Source organism: Psittacula echo (assembly GCF_963264785.1).
Source record: "Psittacula echo genome assembly, chromosome: 12".
Lineage (NCBI taxonomy): Eukaryota > Metazoa > Chordata > Aves > Psittaciformes > Psittacidae > Psittacula > Psittacula echo.
Genome location: NC_137747.1, coordinates 2452501 through 2469955, shown reverse-complemented (window position 1 = coordinate 2469955; position 17455 = coordinate 2452501). Strand labels below are relative to the sequence as shown.

Genomic DNA, 17455 nt, shown 5'->3' with positions numbered 1-17455 from the left:
TGGGACTGTGAATCTCCAGTGCCACTGGCTACAACACGGCGGCTCTCACTGGTGCTTTGTAACAGAGCCTGGTTGAACAGCCTGATTTTAGAGGGTTGCAAATGATTCCTATTAAACCCAAGAGTTTCACTAGAAAGACACAAATGCCAAAACAGAAAAAGTGTCTAAGAACTCAGTTCCATAGCAAACTCTGGGATTGGGCTATGGAGTATTGCAACATCCACTTTTAAGAGGTCTTACACAAACTGTAGTTGAATATATAGAAATTAATCCATCTTTTCAGCCCCAAATCGCTTTTAAACCCTCAAGGTGTTAACAGCAGTTGTGGGGAATAAACGGAAATGAATAAATGGGGCAGGAAAGTTATCCCCGTCCCTTGTGGAACAACCCTGTTCAGTTCCCGTGTCCCGTCTCCCTCCTTGGGCTGGCCGCTTGTTGGCCTCTCTGGAAGGATGAGACAGCCGGTGTGGTGGGAAGGGACCTCGCTCTGGGTTACCAGGAGGGTGCAGCAGCACTCGATGGAAGTTCCCGATTTCCCCTGATCCAGGTGCCGGGGGAAAGTCGGGGAGCTGCGGGGGCTTGTCCCGGACGGGCTGACCCCACTCTGCCGGGCCACTGGCATTGCAGGCGCTTCCTACCGCAGCCCTGCGCTTCACCTGAACTTCACCCAACTTCCCGTGTACGTCCAGCCACGCCGCTCCTAACCGCGGGGTGCCCGTTCGCGTGAGAAGGAGGAGGAGGAGGAGGAAGATCCGTGGGGGAAGCGCTCCGCTCCCCTGCTCCAGCTCCTCGCGTGCACTCGCCCCCGAGGCAGCTCTCGCCAGCCGGTGCTGCCGCCGCACGGGGGGGAGCCCCCTCCGCGGTCCCCGCCACCCTCCCGCCCCGCCGTAGATCCCCGTTATCCGCTTGTTAAATCTGCAGTGACGCAGGGTGAGGGGCGCTGACCCCCCCCCCTACTCCAAATCCCCCCGCTCGGGGCCGCCCCGTCGCGGCTCCCCCCGGCTCCCAGCCGTCGGCGCTCCCGGCAGCACCTCCCTCGGGGGCCGAACTCCGCGGGCCCTGTCTCTTTAACGGCGCGGCGTGTGGCGGTGCGCGGAGCGGATCGCGTCCTGTCACCGGGTCGCGGAGGAGGAGTTTGTTAATGTTCAGTTTGCTCAGTGGATCGATGTTTGCTGGCATCGCCTCGCCCTGCCTGTGTATGTGTGTGTGTGCGGGTGTGTGTGTGTGTGTGCGTGTGTGTGCCTGTGCAGTGTGTGTGTGCGTGTGAACAGCAGATTTCCTCCCATCCAAAGCCTCCCTGTCCTCTCCCATATCACTCACCGCCTGGCATCTGACAGCACGGAACCTGCAGCGCTCCGCGCACACGCACACACACACACACACACACACACCCGGGCACAGCTCCGCCATACAGCTCTGCGAGGAGGAGGAGAGGAGAGGAAAGGGAGGAAGCAGCGAGCCCCACAGTCTTTCCAGAGCTGCCTTTTTTAATATATACATATCTATTTTGTTATTTATTTATTGCCATCCTCTGCACTGTGGGCGCCTTTCATTTGCTCCTGAGCTTGGATGTTTGAATCAAAGCAAAGCAAGTGTTGCAACAGTTAAAAAAAAAAAAAAAAAAAGAAAAGAAAAAAGCCAACCAAAAAAAAGAAAAGAAAGCGAGAGAGAAAGAAAGAAACGTAGATCTCTAAAATAAAATAAAACCCAAACAGGTTCCTATCAGTGAAGTGGGAAGGAGGGGGGCAGGGGAGGCTTGAGGGGGTGCCGGGGGAAGCGGCTGAGGCAGAGGAACACGGCTCAGGAGCGTCTCAGGGCTCTCGGATCTGGGGACAGAAGTGAGATTGGAGAAAGTAGAGCGATGCCAAGGAGGAAACAGCAAGCACCCAAACGGGCTGCAGGTAAGGAGAAGCCATCCACTGCACAGCCTCTGTCTCTCCGCTCCTTCCGATCCTACCCCCCATCTTTATTATTATTTAGGGTCACCCTTGCTTTTCCGGGCTGGATCTTTATTTATTTATCCCCCCTCCCCCTCCCTTTCCCTTCCTAACTCCGCGGAGCCAGTTTCGGTCCCGATTGCCAAGAGCTTTGCTCTGATACGGGCTGGTCCCTCCGCCGCCCGCCGCGCTCGTTCCGCTGCCCCCGGTGCCGCTGGTGTCTCCGGTACCTCCCGCCCCGAGCCCCTCCTGCCCCGGCCAAACTTTTCCCCCCAACTTTCTTCCACTCGGCGCCCCTTCCCCCCGGCCCCTCTCCCTTCCCGAGCCTCCCATCTGCTTCCCGCTTCAGTCCCTACCGTCGTTTGATTTTTTTTTCCCATTTCTAATTCCCCCCTCCCGGTGGTTTTTGGTTTTAAAACGCGTGTTTCGCCAAGTGGGTCGGTGCGGTTAATCTTTTATTTTGCCGTGTTTCTGGTGGCAGCGCTGGCCGTGTGTGTGTGTGTGTGTGTGAACGCTGTGTCTGCCTGAAATAGTACAGGGACTGTCTCTGCTGATGAACCCGGTGGGGAAGTTCAGCCTTTGATCATCAGTGGTGAAAATTGCAACAGGAAATAAAATGAAACGTTCTGACTGTTAGAAGACAATCCGCATTTTCAAATCAAATCCTTCTTTTGTTTTGTAGCCGAGTTGATATATTTGCACATGCCAAGTGGTTTTGCAATTTAGTTTTTATTTTATTTATTTTTTTTCTTTTTTAAGAGCAAAATAGTTTGTAACTTTGGAAGCGTTTTGTTTTGTCGTTTGTAGGGAGTTCTTCTTCTTTTGGGGGCCAAGAAAAAGAAACAGATGAGTGGGCCTGTATAGTAAATCTTTTCAAAGAGTTTTCTTTCAGGCTGCTTAATTGCTTTTTATTTTTTTTTTTTTTTAATAGTGTGGTGGGGTTTTGTTTCTGGGAAGCGCAATATGGAAGTTCATTTTTCTTCTGCCAGACCCACCCACTGAAAAATCAGCTTTCCAGTTGATTGCCAGCTTTGATTTGACATTTGATTGATCACCTGTCATCTTGCTGCCTTTGATCTATTCATTCTTGATATATATCAATAAATCACTCACCATGGTAACCCAAGTGCCAATGACGTAAGGCTTGCCCTCTAGATTCTCTTAGCCAGACATGCACAATTATTATCTTGTTTGGCTTTTAATGTAGGCGGGTTCCCCCCCCCCCCCCTTTTTTTTTTTCCTTTGTGTCCTTCATCAGATTAGTTCTTTAGAGAAAACTCATATTTTATGGTTTCAGTTTAAAAACGGTTTGCTAATTTTTCCTCCCCCTTCCAAATATTTTCTAGGTGTGGAATATTATGTGTGGGACAAAATGTATGGGAAACTTTAGTGGCATACTTGAATAAACTTTGAAAAGTAGTGCTCGGGATTTGTTCAGGGGTAAATGATATTTCAGAGAATCTGGGACACGCGTTAACTTTTATAAAGTTGCCTATTTTGCCGTGTTCATGTAGTTGTAGGACAGTGGTGTGCAGGCAGAGCCTTTTGGGACATGACCAATGAATGTACCTATGCAGGTTGCTCGTATGATTCCTGGCAGCAAAGATCCCCTTGAACCATAAATAATAGTTGAGCTAGAAATGCATATATATATATATGCACACACACATATATATGTATTCAGAAGAACTCTCTGATGGGTTGCTGTTACTGTTTTATTCACAAAGAGGTTATATCTGAATAAGGCATTAACATTCTCAACTTGCAGGATAAATAGCGATTTTTTTCATGGATGCTGATCATCACAGTGACAGTGCTAGAATTGCTTCTTCTTTTCTCTCTGTCAAGAGGATGAGGCTTCATTTTATTTTGTTTTCGAAGTAGAATTTCCACTTGCAATGCGTGTAGTATCTTTTTGTACAAGGGGGACCCTGTTCTTTTTAGAGGCGTAGACTACAGAGTAAGTAAATTTTTTGCGAGCAAAGCCCATGCTGTTGTTTCCCGGGATTTCCCTGCTAAGAATACAGTAAGATATGCTTTTATCCAGAACGTTACAGTATTTTTGAGAATCTTAATGACGAGGGAGAAATTTGAATGGCCAAAATTACATCCTCCCTCCCTTATTCTCAGTATAAAATGTGCATTGCTCTTCAGTGGTGCATTTCTTTGATTATATTTGTCCTCAGATCAATGTTGTTTCAGGTGAGCAAAATACTGCAAATGCAGTCCAGTTTCAACCAGCATAACTGATCTGAAGTAGATTTACACATTTGCTGTAGTTCTTCTGCTTTGAAGTTTCTTTCGTGTGTTGGGGGGGGGGGAGGTGGTCTCAAATAGTAGACGTGCCTGTTGTATCTAGTTCTTAAAACTGACTTTCATTTTCAGGGATAGTACTGAGGTTCTGTTTTCTATAGTGAAAGATACCTCAAAGTGACAGTAGACAGACTGTGCAATAAGAAGTGAGTTGCTCATCATAGCTGATAGCAAAGCTCCTTATTCCTTTTCTTTAAAGGAGTTAATACATTATATATTACTTAATTTTCACTTTTATTTATTTTTAGTTGTACAGGTTCAAACGTATCAGTTGCACTGCATTCTGTCTTGATGGCAGCAGAGATATTGAAGAGAAGTTTGCAACTTTTAGCTTCTTTAGATAGTCACCTCCAATGGAAGAAAAATGATAAGCCTTATGATTCTGGACATGCCTACTTTTGTCATTGCTTAAAATTAAATACTATGCACAACTGTAAATAATTACTACCATGCACTGACTTTGAAAGCAGGTTTCTAGTTTGATTAATGAATAATGTAAAGGTTAGACAGAACCAGCGAGTGAATCAGAAGTGAGGTCCTGCTGCTAGATGAAAATCTGTCTAGAGAAATATACATGGCAATTTTGTCCTTTTCTATTATTAATTTTAAGCCTTGTATTCCTAAGAAATATATTACAAACCACTGTAATGAAACAAGGTAGTGTAATTGGATAAATGGGGCACTATTTATGTTCGATGATGGGGATTTTTGATCTCAAATTACACTTTTAAAGATACTTTATTTCACATCAACACCGAAACTACGTCAAATGCATTTTGATCTTTCCAGGGTCGAATCTTTTCTGAATCGTCATTCCTTTTTGAGATCGTCATTTCCATTTCGGTAATTCTTGAAGCAGATAGTTCCAGCTCTTTATATCAGAGCCTGCTTTAGTATCATACTTCTGTTTACAATAAACAACCCATTTGTGCTGTAGCTTTCAGCCAAAGGGCTTTACAACCTCTGGGCCTAATTCTCCTCTTGCTCAGGTGCAAATCAAAAATAGCTTTACTAGCAGCATCAGTGCAGTTGCAGTGAGTACTGTCTGCTCCTGCGAGTAAGAAGAGACTTAGGCCCAGAAAGTACTTCATCCTTCAATGAAACGCAGCCACCTCTGGGGTAGAAGTCTTGTAACGATTCCATAACAAATGGTAATATATTAACAGAAGGATGGAAAAAGGGTGGGAGCAAAGCAGAATTGCTATTCAGATTTTATTCCTAGGGGTATGAAATAGCTTTCAAACACAATTTCACTGGATTAAGCTCTCCTTTCCCCTGCAGCTTGTTTAAATGTGCATATTTTATTTTGTGATCATGAATTGCTAGTTTGCTTTTTTAAACCCTGGAAAGAGGAATCTGAACTTAACACCTTTTCTGGCTGCAATTTTGTATTTCTTTTCTTTCTCTCTCAGCTCCAGTAGGCTATCTGAGGACCAAAGCTCAGGAAAAGTACAGCTATCAGTCAGATATCAGTCACATGTATTTTGTTTATTGGAGCTGTAGAATAACACAGTTTTGTTGTTGGAAGGAAGAGTCCTTGTAGAGCAGCAAGCAGAGGACGGTTAGCAGTCAGTACTTTACAGCTGCAGTTTGCACCTTAGCAGTAAAAAGGTTATTTAAAACAGAAACATCTTTAGAAAGTGAAATTCTGCGTCTGCAGAGAGCATAGTGAATGACCAGCTAGGTCTGATATGTATATTTCTGTGATGAAACAATATATATATATATATATGTATAAATAACCAAGAGTGCTGTGGCTTTTCGAGTAGTATTTGTATCCTTTAATTAAAGGGGCAATAGAAGCAGGTTCCAAGCAAGCAGCACTGAGTGAAATTGTAGAAATGGGAGGACTGTTTTGTTTAACCATCCTCTAGAAAAGCAAGTGCACATCAAAACCACCTAAATAGCTCCTGCCTCAGAACCTTTCAGTTACTGTGCACATCACAGTTCTGACAGATGACAGAAAAGCCAAGGTGTTCACAAAGAAGAGAAGCCTGTAAATCCTGGCTAATGAAATATATTCCAAAATATACTTTTACAACTAAAGAGGCACCAAAATTAGTCGCCATCTGCGTATAAGTTCTGGAATCGGCTACTAAGCCCAAAGTTACTATGTAATTTTTTCCCATGTCAAAACTCTGGCCTGAAAAGGGCAATTTGAAATCAGGTTCATTTTAGTTACTGTTTCCTTATTTCAGTTTTACTCTCACATATCAAAACACAGTGTATTATCACTATATAAAGATTGGGACTCGCCAAGAGTTCAGCCCCTGTGACTGTGAAATAAAAGATATTTCCATCAGTAAATGACACAATTTTATAGCACTTTTAAAAACATGTTCATTGTCAGAAATTCTTTTGCATAAATGCTCTCCCTCTTCTGTGCTCTCTAATTGAAAAGCTCATTTTCTTCAGAACGACAGGATTTTGGTATTTCCACCCGGAGCTTTCTCCTCCTGATTTTCCCTCTCGTTAGTAGCACCCACCTCACGCAACTGTTTCCCCTAGAAGAGGTCCCTGGAGTTCCTCTGTAGCACAGAGCCAGGGTGAGCTTTTCTCCTGTGATTTAACTTCCCATCCCGATGAGGACATCACTCCCAGAGAGCAACTCCAGACTTGCGGAAAAAAAAAGCTGTCAGTTGCTGTGGCTGCAATTCCCAACTTAGCAGCAGCAGAGGGAATGGAACTGTACTCTATCAATTACAGTTGGAACCAGAGGCTAAACACTTATTGTGTTAAGCTATTGTGCAGATCTTAAGAGCTCAAATGTAAAAAAAATATCATGTCAGCTAGTGGAGGGAAGAATAAGGCCTGGCTCTTCTACTGGATGACGTATTATTAGCACAGTAAAATTATTCATATTCCATTTAATGCCTCTCGGGTTGAGACATATGTGTACCATATTATCCCTTGAAAAAAGGAGATCCTATTGATTTTACTGCTAAAATAAGCCTTTGGTTTTCCTTCTTCTCTGCAAAATGAAGATATTTGTGAAGTTTTACCTGCAAAGCGTGCTCATGAAAGCAGAGACGTTTTCATCTGTCTCCGAACCTGATACAGGAGTCAACTGCAAACACATTACATTCTCAGCTGAAGTCTTATATTTCATTTGTGCAAGAGCAGTGATTTTTCATTACCTATTTAATTACAATAATTTACATGAGAGTGGGTCCTGTTCTGCAGCTCTTACTCAGCACTCTGCTTCAGTGGGTAGCTGGCCTGTGTAAAGACTGTCTATGTAGGACTGGGCTGTTTAGCTACAAAATTAAATATACATGTTTCTTCACTAATGTTCTGCCTCTGAAAAGGGACCAGATTCTGTCATTAAGTTTTAAATCTAGGGAGAATTCTGCCTGTAACTTGTGTTACTAGTGATTGTATGCTATTCTTTTCTGAAGCCTGTATGACTGAGATATTTTGCTTGCTGGTCTAGCCTCACTTCTCAAACATGTTTCCATTCTCTGTGTTAATTATTGAACACTGTTTCTTGGTACCAGCAGATGATACAGTCTTTTAAGGAATCCTTTTTTAACTGGCAGTGTTAATGTTGTGCACAAAAGCAGCAGCTCTCAAGTAAATGCATGAAGATGGTTTTGCAAATCGGAATCCTAAAGTTCCATGTAGTTTTAGGGACTAAAACCAGTTCTTTCTTATTAAGGTGACCTCTCACTTGAGGCTGTTGGATCTTGGCACCGAGTAATTTTTACCATGTTATAATAACGGCTCTTGCAACTGAGAAACTCTTGACAGCGAACCGTGTATTTTTTAAGGTTTCAAGGAGAAATGCATCATAGAAACACACTGTTTCCCATTAGATTTACACATCCCTCTTAACTGTTGCTGGCTTTTCATCTGTTACCTTGTGAGGTTTTTTCAGGCAAAAAGAAGTGGAAAAACTGGTCTTATGATCTAAGTGTTGCATTAAGTGTTTCATTTAGAAAAATGAAGAGAATCTTTGTTTCCCTAAAAGAAGTGTTTTCCCCTTTTACCCTAGGAACAAGAAAGTCACAACAATAGCTTCAAAATGACAGGATTCGATTGTGAAAAATACAGAGTTTAGACCATGCAGTGCCCGATAGTCCCAAGTATTGGTAAAATTCTACAGTTAAATAGAACAAACAGTACTAAATGTATTTGAAACAGATCCTCTTCAGGTATGCACACATACATACACACACATATGTATGCACACATACCTGCAAAAAGGAGACAAGTGCCTGCCTGAGAGAGGGATGCACCATTTTAAGGTCCTTTCCAACCCTAACTATTCTATGATTCTATGATTCTTATTGCCAGAAGCTGGAAAGCCCTGTTTTTCAGAGGAGTTTTTGATTATTCCACTAATATTTGTCTAAATGTTAAAATTCCTGTAATGTTGGGAGTTGTGTCCACTGAAAGTCCTTTGCTAGTGTTTATTTTCTTTAAACCTCCAGGTCTTGGAGTCTGGTGATTGTATAAGCACCCAATATGCATTTTAAAAGGAAAATTTATTTTAAACTCCATACTGTGGAGAACTAAGGAGCTTGGAAACATTCAGCCTAAAAGTTCTTACGCCAGAAGAAAAATGCCATGATTCTCAAAGTGACTGTTTGTATCATCTCATAATTTTCAGCTCTCACAATTTCTGAGGTGGTGCTTTGTGATTTTTGAATAAGCAAGGTTGGCAATACTGCTTTTGACTGATTGTAATGATGAACTGGTGTGTGTGTCTGCGTATATAATTATATCTGTACACACGCATAATACCAGTAAACAAAATCCATAATATAACGATGGAGTGGAGTTACATGAATAGTAGCTCTGGATTTGTTTTGCTATAAACAAAGCAGTCGTGAGAGATCAGACCATCGGTTCTTGAGGAGTGGCTTTCAATTGAAGTTTTGCGGAGATTGTTTTTAGTGTCAATTAGATCTAGAAAGTTAATAGCCAGTAACTGTCCTTTAAAGTCTAAACACTTGCAGGACCTACAACAAATGCGCAGCCAACCTTTTTTCAGATGTAATCAGGCTCAACTTTATTGAAAAAAAAATTGCAACTAGCAACATTAACGCTGTATTTTTATTGTATTAATGCAAATGAGATGCTGACTTCTTTCTTTTATCTCCATGGCTTGTATCTATTTTAGCTGTATCTTAGTCCTTTCTGTATCTTTTCTCCCTGTGTTCCGTAAACTGCTAACGTCTAATGATACTGAGGCTCATTAAAGTTACTTACGATGCTAAGGAGACTGTGGAAGCATCCCTAGCTTGAGATGCCTACAGAAAAGCAAAACTACCGAGTATATGGGAAAAACTAACCCACGTCAATCCTTCCATTCCTGTTTTGGGAAACCTTTAATATTAGTAGGTCAAACAGGAAGAAAAATCTTACAGGAAGGGCTGTGTACTGGAAAGAACAGGTTGTTTTTAATACATACACATCCCTACCTGACAAAGATAAAAAGCAATAAAGTTTTAAGGCACTTTCTGGCTCTTCCTGCATCTCTCTCAAAAGACTCATTTAATTGGAAAGCCTGTTGTGCTTGGTTTTATGCACGTATAAGGGAAAAGGAGCAATTTTGCACAAGGCCTAATATTCTAGCACAATATAATCGGAACTCTTTCTGGTTGCTTTTTAAGTCTCTATGTTCATATAAAATTAAGACCCACTTATCTTAAATTGTAGTAAATCTCATTCAATATTGCTTTCATAACTTAAAAAATGCTGTTACATATTCCCAGAGCAACTTTGCTGGAGGAATATTTGGTCTGTTATGTGGAATCAGTGCAGAATTTCTATTGAAAAGAAGCAGCAAACAGTTCTTGTTCTTAATGAAAAAAATTAAATTATCTGGAATACCTTGATAACAAAGATTTTTTTCTATTGAAACTCTGCATAGAGGAGTTTGGAATGAAAACCTGCACATCGGTGCAGTTTGGTATGTGCAGAGAGCAAGTCTGTTTCTATCACTCATCGTTCAGTTGGATGGAAATAATCTTGGTTTTGGTAGAAATATTTTACTGTGAATTTTCCATATACAAATAATTTTGTCTGAATTGCACTGGGAATCACCAGCACAATTCATAAGGCCTGCAATTTTCTTTGTACATATAGGAAGAACTCATTTACTTCCCGCAGCATGAGTGAACTTCACACATAAGAGCTGGATCTTTTCATGATGCTCAGTTTGTATCAGAAAAATATAACCCCATGCTACCTGGTATATTGGTGTACCAAAAAGAATTTTTAATGTGGTTTTCAGCCATGTCATAACATACATAAGCACAGTACAAGTAGCATGTGAAACATTAACATGTGAAAGGAGAAAGAAGCTAAGTAGTTGTATTGATCATCTGTAGCATTAAATGCTAAAAATATTAAAAGCTTTCTAGTGCTTTTGATTAGCTGTATGGTCCCTGCTTGTATGTATGTGCTTTGTTAGGAAGTGGAGTAATATTTCTCACACTTAGGACCTTTTTTCCAAGGATTTCCTACTAATGCTATGTACTCCTCAGAATAATCCCAGTGAAGTAGAGTATTTTTTCCCCATTTTACAGAAAAGCAAATTGAATCCAAGAGATTCGAACTGTTTTCCTTAAGGTAAAACAGCACTTGGTCCTCATCTCCTTCTCAAGGTGCTAGATCACATTTTTACTATCGGTACACTTCCAGGAGAGAAAGCCGGGCTGGAGGCTCAAGGCATCCACATGCCTGCTGCTGGGGTGAGAAGAGGGAGCAGCTCAGCTGTGGTATCAGGGAATCGGCCCTGGATGGGGCTGGAAAGGCATTTTCATCCTTTCTGTGCAACTCGCTATGGCAAAGGAGGCAGCACTTTGCTTGTGTCCAGGAGCTCCCAAAAATGGGAGGACTCACAGTCAGAGAAAGAGGGCTGTGTTAACTCTGTTAACAATCCAAGTGAGCTTTGCTAGGCAGGAGTTTTAGGCAGAATAATTTTAAGTCTTTTACCTTCCTTAAGTTATCTTTAGATGCATTTTTTGTCGGTTACTTTTCCCCCCATATATTTTTCTACATTTCTTTCTCAGACTTGGGATCTTGCTTTGTACTTCTGAGAATATATAATGCATGGCCCTGAGAAATATGAAGAAACTGATTTAATTTTAGCTAAAAAGGACGTGCATTTTTTTCTTCACCTTCACTGGTGCTTGGAAATCTCTGCTAATAGAGTTTGAGGCTCTAACTTTTGTAAGTCGGGTCCTAAAGGGTCTAACTCCTCACATGGGCATCTAAAGAAAGACCTGAATTTTCAAAAGCTTTTAGCACCAAGCAGTTCCCATGGACCTTCCTCAGGCCTCTCTCTTGTGTAAACTGGAATTGTAGAGCCTCAATCAAGGGCAGTGCTGTTTTTCTAAAGTGGAGATGTATGTATTGCCCCTAGAAGAAAAATGCTGCAAGTAATAGCCTATGGATTCATTAAGGATTGTTTATGTTTATTTTCACGCTGTATTACCTTTCAGGAATGGTCGTTTCAGCCATTATATTGGCAGGAGCTCAGAATAAATCTTAGGTAATATAGGGCTAATCTGCCATACCTGGGAGACCACCTGCTACCCTCTCGAACAGAGGCCACATCGTTTGGTGCTGAATCACCAGGTAGGGCTCTCTCCTCTGGAGCTGGGGACTTGGGATGCTCTCCCGTGGCTCCTTTTCATGTGGAAATTAATGCTTGCCTCTATTTCTGAATAGTAGGTTATTAGAGTTCACATGCAAATTCCCAGGATGGGAATTTGTCTCTCTTTGATAATTGATATAATAATGTATAGTTTTAGTGGTCCAAAGTCCTTGAGCTTGATCCTTGTATGTGTAATTTATGTTTATTTCTTACTGTTATTAACTGTAATTTAGTTGTTGGCGCCTTTCATTGCCTTAGATTGAAGGGAGTGTCTCTATCCCATTGCCCCTCCATAAGCAATGCCCTTTTAGGGTTCCTTGTCCTGTATCTTTGCCCAGACATTTCCTAGCCTGTCAAATACTGTCATTTTATTCCTTACAGATCATTCACAGTATGTCTCCTGTTGCACACACAAATAAGGAACAAATGCAGTCAGGATGCATCATCATTTAGCATAACAAATAAAAGCCGATCAGTGCAGATTTCCCTTAAAGTGTCTCTTAATATGTATTGTCAAAATGTCTGAAGATGTCTTTTACTCATAAGTGTTTAATTATTTGTGACAATTAAACTAATATTCAGAGCAGGGAAAAGATGAGGGTATTAAATATTTTCCCTTGTCAAAAGCTAACAAAACGTCACCTGACATAGCAAACTCCTTAAATTTCATATTTCAAACATACTTTACAACTGAAAAAGCCCTTGAACAAAATTACGGGGCCCCATTTCACAGCCCTGGATTTTGTACTGAATTTGAGGAAACTGGATTTTTAAAACTAGCCCAAAATTTAAGGGGACATCATTAAAGCACACATCAGTAATGAGCAGCTGAATAGTTGATGATTAAAAAGGAGTTTCTATCAATTTTTAAGTCTGTGCTGAAATTTACAGTCAAGAGCCCCTCTGCCTGCCTGAATCAAGGACTCAGACCTGGGTTGTATAGCCTAGAGGTTATTGTTTTACTTGTGCATGAGAAAAAAACAGCTCAAATAACACAGAGCAAGCCATCAACCTTATCTGTGTTCAGAATTATAGATTTATTTTGTTGGTTTTGTCTGATGATCCCTCTAGCAGAATCTGTTGTTTGAACTGGAGAGGCAACATGCTGTGGATGGGGCAGAACAAGTAGGCAACATAGCTGCACAGGGCTCAGTGCGTTCACCTGCCTGGCAGCCTTTTAATGTGGTAAAAGCTCAGCTATGTGATAACGAAAAGGGTGAAAAATAACAGAAAAGATCTTGAAAAGAGCAAAAAGCCAACAGAGGCCTTGAGAGCAGTGTCGTATGGATGCTGGAGCATGCATAGCCCGGACATGGCAACAATAACATCTGTGTTATGGGCACAACAGTTCTTACAGTCCAGATTGTTTGGAGTTTGCTGTTGAGACGTTTGGTTTCTAGTGATTCTCGTGTTTCCAGTTCTAAGCTGCTCCATTTCCACTATCAAAATCTGTGTTTCCCTTCTTAAAACGTTCTTCCTGTAATTTAGGGTAGGATGTTATTTGGCAGAAAATTAGAAGACATACATCAGAGTTTATTTCAAAGCTGTGGGACCACTGTGCTTTCTGGCAGTGACGTGAACGTTTCTCAGAGATGTCTTCTGCTTTCCCTGAGAAAATCCACCCAGATTTGTCTGACTTATAAACTAAAAGTTGCGTTGCCGAAGAATTTTTAGAAGGTGACACAGCATTCCCCAGCGTGCCATCCCCACCACGCATGCTCTGTTCTCAGTTCATCTTTTTCAATTACATTCCCTTAAAATACGTTTTAGCTGGGGATAAGTAGGACAATTGCTTTCCCTGCTGCAGGGACACCGATGGGTCTGAGCAGTCGAAGGAGAATGAGGAAATGGTCTGTGTTGTGTGTTCAGCTGGGGCCCAGGCCCTGGGATGGGAAGCAGGGAAACTTAGTAAGCAGAGCATGGACAAGCAGGAGTAAAGACAGGAGCAAACAGCATAAAATTAACAAATATCTGTAGAAAATGGTGGTAAAAATGTATAACTGACTCTTTTGCCTGGTCAGAGTAGAGCATGATATTCAGTATTAGCTCTTGCAGTGAATTCATCCAGCAGTTTCTGTCTAGCTTAAGACCTTTGTGGAAATAAGTGCGGTTCCACATGTGCGGTTCCAGGCTTTCCTCTGCTTGCTTTCGGAAAGCCTGGCCAGGCCCTGGCTTCACGGCAGGCCGGGGATGGATGTGTGCAGGAAGTTAATCTGCCTCAGCTGGGAAGAAAGGTGCTCTCTGCATCTGCAGGTGTGTGGTGGGACTGTGGAGTGTGAGGAGCCGCTGGCTGAGGGTGCGCTGAGGTGGCCGCTGAGCCCCTGGGGCCCTTTTGTGTGGAGAAAGGACAAAAACTCACCTAAAATTCGCCAGAGCTGTGCCCTCCGTGTGTTAAATGGCAGTGGTGATGTCTTATACCTGAGGGATTGCGCAGGCAGTTCAGGGAGGAACCATCAAAACAAGGAAAATCCTGATCCCCTGCTAGGAGTCTGGAGGAGATGTGGGCAGCGAGGGTCAGGGCCACACGTTGACTGACGAGAACTAAGCAGATGTATTGACGAGTTCAGGCAGCACACTGAGAGGTTTGTAGAAACCATACACAATCTATAGTAATAAGAATATAGATGGGGAAGTTGCATATTGTTGAGTTGTGCTGCGGGAGCTGCCTGGTCAGTGCTGGGCTGGCGCGGGGCTGGTGGGTGCCCACTGCTTCAGGTAGGCTGGAACAAAGCGTGGAAGTTACTGGCAGTTAAGTGGCTGTTGTACAAAAGCAGGCAGCTCAGGAGAAAATACAAAGAATAATGCCAGGAGTTTCAACCACAGATATCTGTTTAGATAAAAAGGGCCTGTTAGCCGAAGATCTCATGCTGCAACATGCAAATTGCGAAGGGCTGAGCCCTGTGTCACTGTGTAACTGCCATTTACTTCAGCAGGCACTGGGCCCTTGTGACTCTGACTTAGATTTTCACTTGGGGCAGGGGATTTTATTTTTATTTTATTATTTTATTTTATTTTAATTTTACTGCCCTGTGGGAGATCTTTCATAGACATTGAATCTTTCTATCTGAAGTCAGTGACAAACCTTGACTGCGGATCTGCGAGAGCAGAGCAGGTTGCATTCAGGATATTGCAGAGTTTTGTGTCACCTCCAAAATTTGTGCATTAAATAACTAAAATCCTGAGAATGTTAATCTAGAAAACAGTCACCCTTGCATTACTCTTTTGCTGTTTCTGTGAACTTACCAGAGATTTTATAAACTTGTGATTTCAGTTCAACAGAGGTAAATCATGTGGAGAAATATTTGCATGGGGGCAAAGGGATGTTAATGATGCCATCGACATCTGGGTTTCCACTTGTTTGGATTAGGGATATTTTACCTTAATCATTCCCAAACATCTCTGCTAAAATCCCTTTTTTCATTTTTTTATCACCTATGAGTTATAGCCAGGCAGGTTTTCAATGTGTGTCTGTGTGTTAGGGTGAAGTGCTGAAATTTGTTGGTAGAGTGAGTATACAAACAGTCTGATTTTTGTATTTGTCCTCTTCCATTACAATTGTTTGGAAACATTTTGATTCAGTTAAAATGCACTGTTTTCAATATACAAAGTATGTGCATGGGAACAAGGGAGTGATTATGAGTTGCTCCAAGGAAATAAGCATCTCTTAGCCATCATCCTACAACTGGGAAAGTTCTAATATGACGTCTATATAATTTAACCTAATAATTTGTATTTTTTTTTTACAGTGATGTAATGAGGAGAGTGACCTGGACTTTGTAAAAGTTCCCCTACTTACTACACATTCCCAAGGGCAATGTAACATTCTAGACAGTGTTTTATATTCCCTGATTAAAACGTAACATATTTTTGCATTTCCTGTGCAGTGACCTGTTAGTGCTCATAGACAGAACACTTAAAGAACAGTTACAAGGAGACATTTCCAAATGTGCCTAATATGCGCGAGTTTTTATACATTCTTATTTCATTTGAAATTGCAGCTACAGCAGGAACCATTCAGACGGCGCATTGATTTAACTTTTTAATCCACTGTTTTGCTATGTCAAGTAAAATAAATGTTTGTTTTTAGCTCCGTATTTTTGCATTGCTAAAACTCGTAACTACTTGCTTTAAGCTTGGGATTCTAAAGGGAGCTACATTATCTGAGATTTAAAGCTTGCTTTTTGTAGCTGCTTTCTCTCAACTCCCCCAAGGAAAAAAAAAAATACAAAAGTACAACTTTAGCAAAAAGGGCTTTTATATCTCTATCAATTATAGAAACACCAACTGCAGTAGATTACAAATGTGTTTGGCTGATTGTGATATTGTGTGGGGAAAACTGTCACAAGGAGCTGGATTCTGTTCTCCCCAACACCACTGGGCTGTCGCACAGCTCCTCGGGCTGCAGCCGGCACTTCTGTCAAAGCTGGAATGGGCAAGAGCAGGATCTGGCTCTGGGATTGCCAAAGTGCATACTGCGAAATCTAGCTCTGTACTTGTGCAGAGTACAAGTGCAACTCTAGTGCAGGTCCTGGCACTAGGGAAAAATAGGGAGCTGTCGAATGTGAACACAAGTGCTATCCGTGTGTCATTGTGTATGCATGTGTTTTTATGTGTGCCAAAACAAAAGCCACACCGATACATCTGCAGCCTGGACCAGAAACCTCTGGGGAGAATCACTCCAGTTATTGTTGTTCTTTATTTTTTATCTCCAAGATATTTGTTTACTTTTACTGTCTTGAAGAACAAAGTGGGGGGGAAAAGGCATCACAGAACAAAAATTGTTTGAGCAGCTCATAAAGGTAAAGTAGCTGGAAGTCAGGGAGAAAAGAAAAACGATATCAAAACAGCAATGCAAGATGGGCTATTTAGCATTTTTGGTGGTGTTTATCTCAGGAAAACTTAATGTATCAAAGTATATGCAGGTTGTTATCACTCCATTAATATCGTGGGTGAAAGGGTAGCAACACAAAGGCTTTCAGTTGGCTGCATCTTGGTTACTGTTTCATTCATCTTACTGTGCTTTGGGTCAGTCTGGGAGGACGAGATTGGACCCTGGTTTATTTTAACAAAGGAAAACTGACATAGCAAAGTTCTGTGTATACTTCACATTGAAAATGCAATTTTCATTTAATCCCAGGAATGTTGGCATTTTCCAGTCTGTCAAACAAATGAGTGCACTGGAAGAAAGTTAGATGTGTCTGTCTAGTTCATCTGTCTAATCTACCTCATTTCTAATGTGCCCATCACCCTGACGTCTAGGCAGAAAGTATCTGCTCTGATTTTACTTTTTGTCTTTATTGGCAGTGGTAACTTAATTGAGTCCTAAGAGCTTTCAGATTCATCTGCAAAAATAATAACAAAACCATTATCAGCATAATGATTCATTTTTGTACTCTTACTCAGAATTTCCCCTTTCTCTTCTATTTGGCTGGTTGATTATTGTTGATTATCTAGACGAGGTTACATTTCAGAGGTGTTGTATTAAATTGGAATTTTACCTGAGTCAGCAATGACTCAAAACTTCACTTGGCTTCTGAAGTTAATTCAGTCATGTCCTGTAACTTCCTACTGCTTTTCTTTGCAGAAATTGACTTCA

The 17455-nt window shown here is 41.6% G+C and overlaps 1 protein-coding gene across 1 annotated transcript in view; it reads left to right on the top strand.

Moving 5' to 3' along the window:
- The first annotated feature begins 1317 nt into the window (after positions 1–1317).
- Positions 1318–17455, top strand: part of TSHZ2 (teashirt zinc finger homeobox 2) — a 219417-nt gene continuing 203279 nt past the window's right edge. The window contains exon 1 of the mRNA XM_080628148.1: positions 1318–1901. Within this exon, the coding sequence (XP_080484274.1) occupies positions 1862–1901 (40 nt within the window). The 5' untranslated portion in view covers positions 1318–1861. The remainder of the gene's footprint in view (positions 1902–17455) is intronic.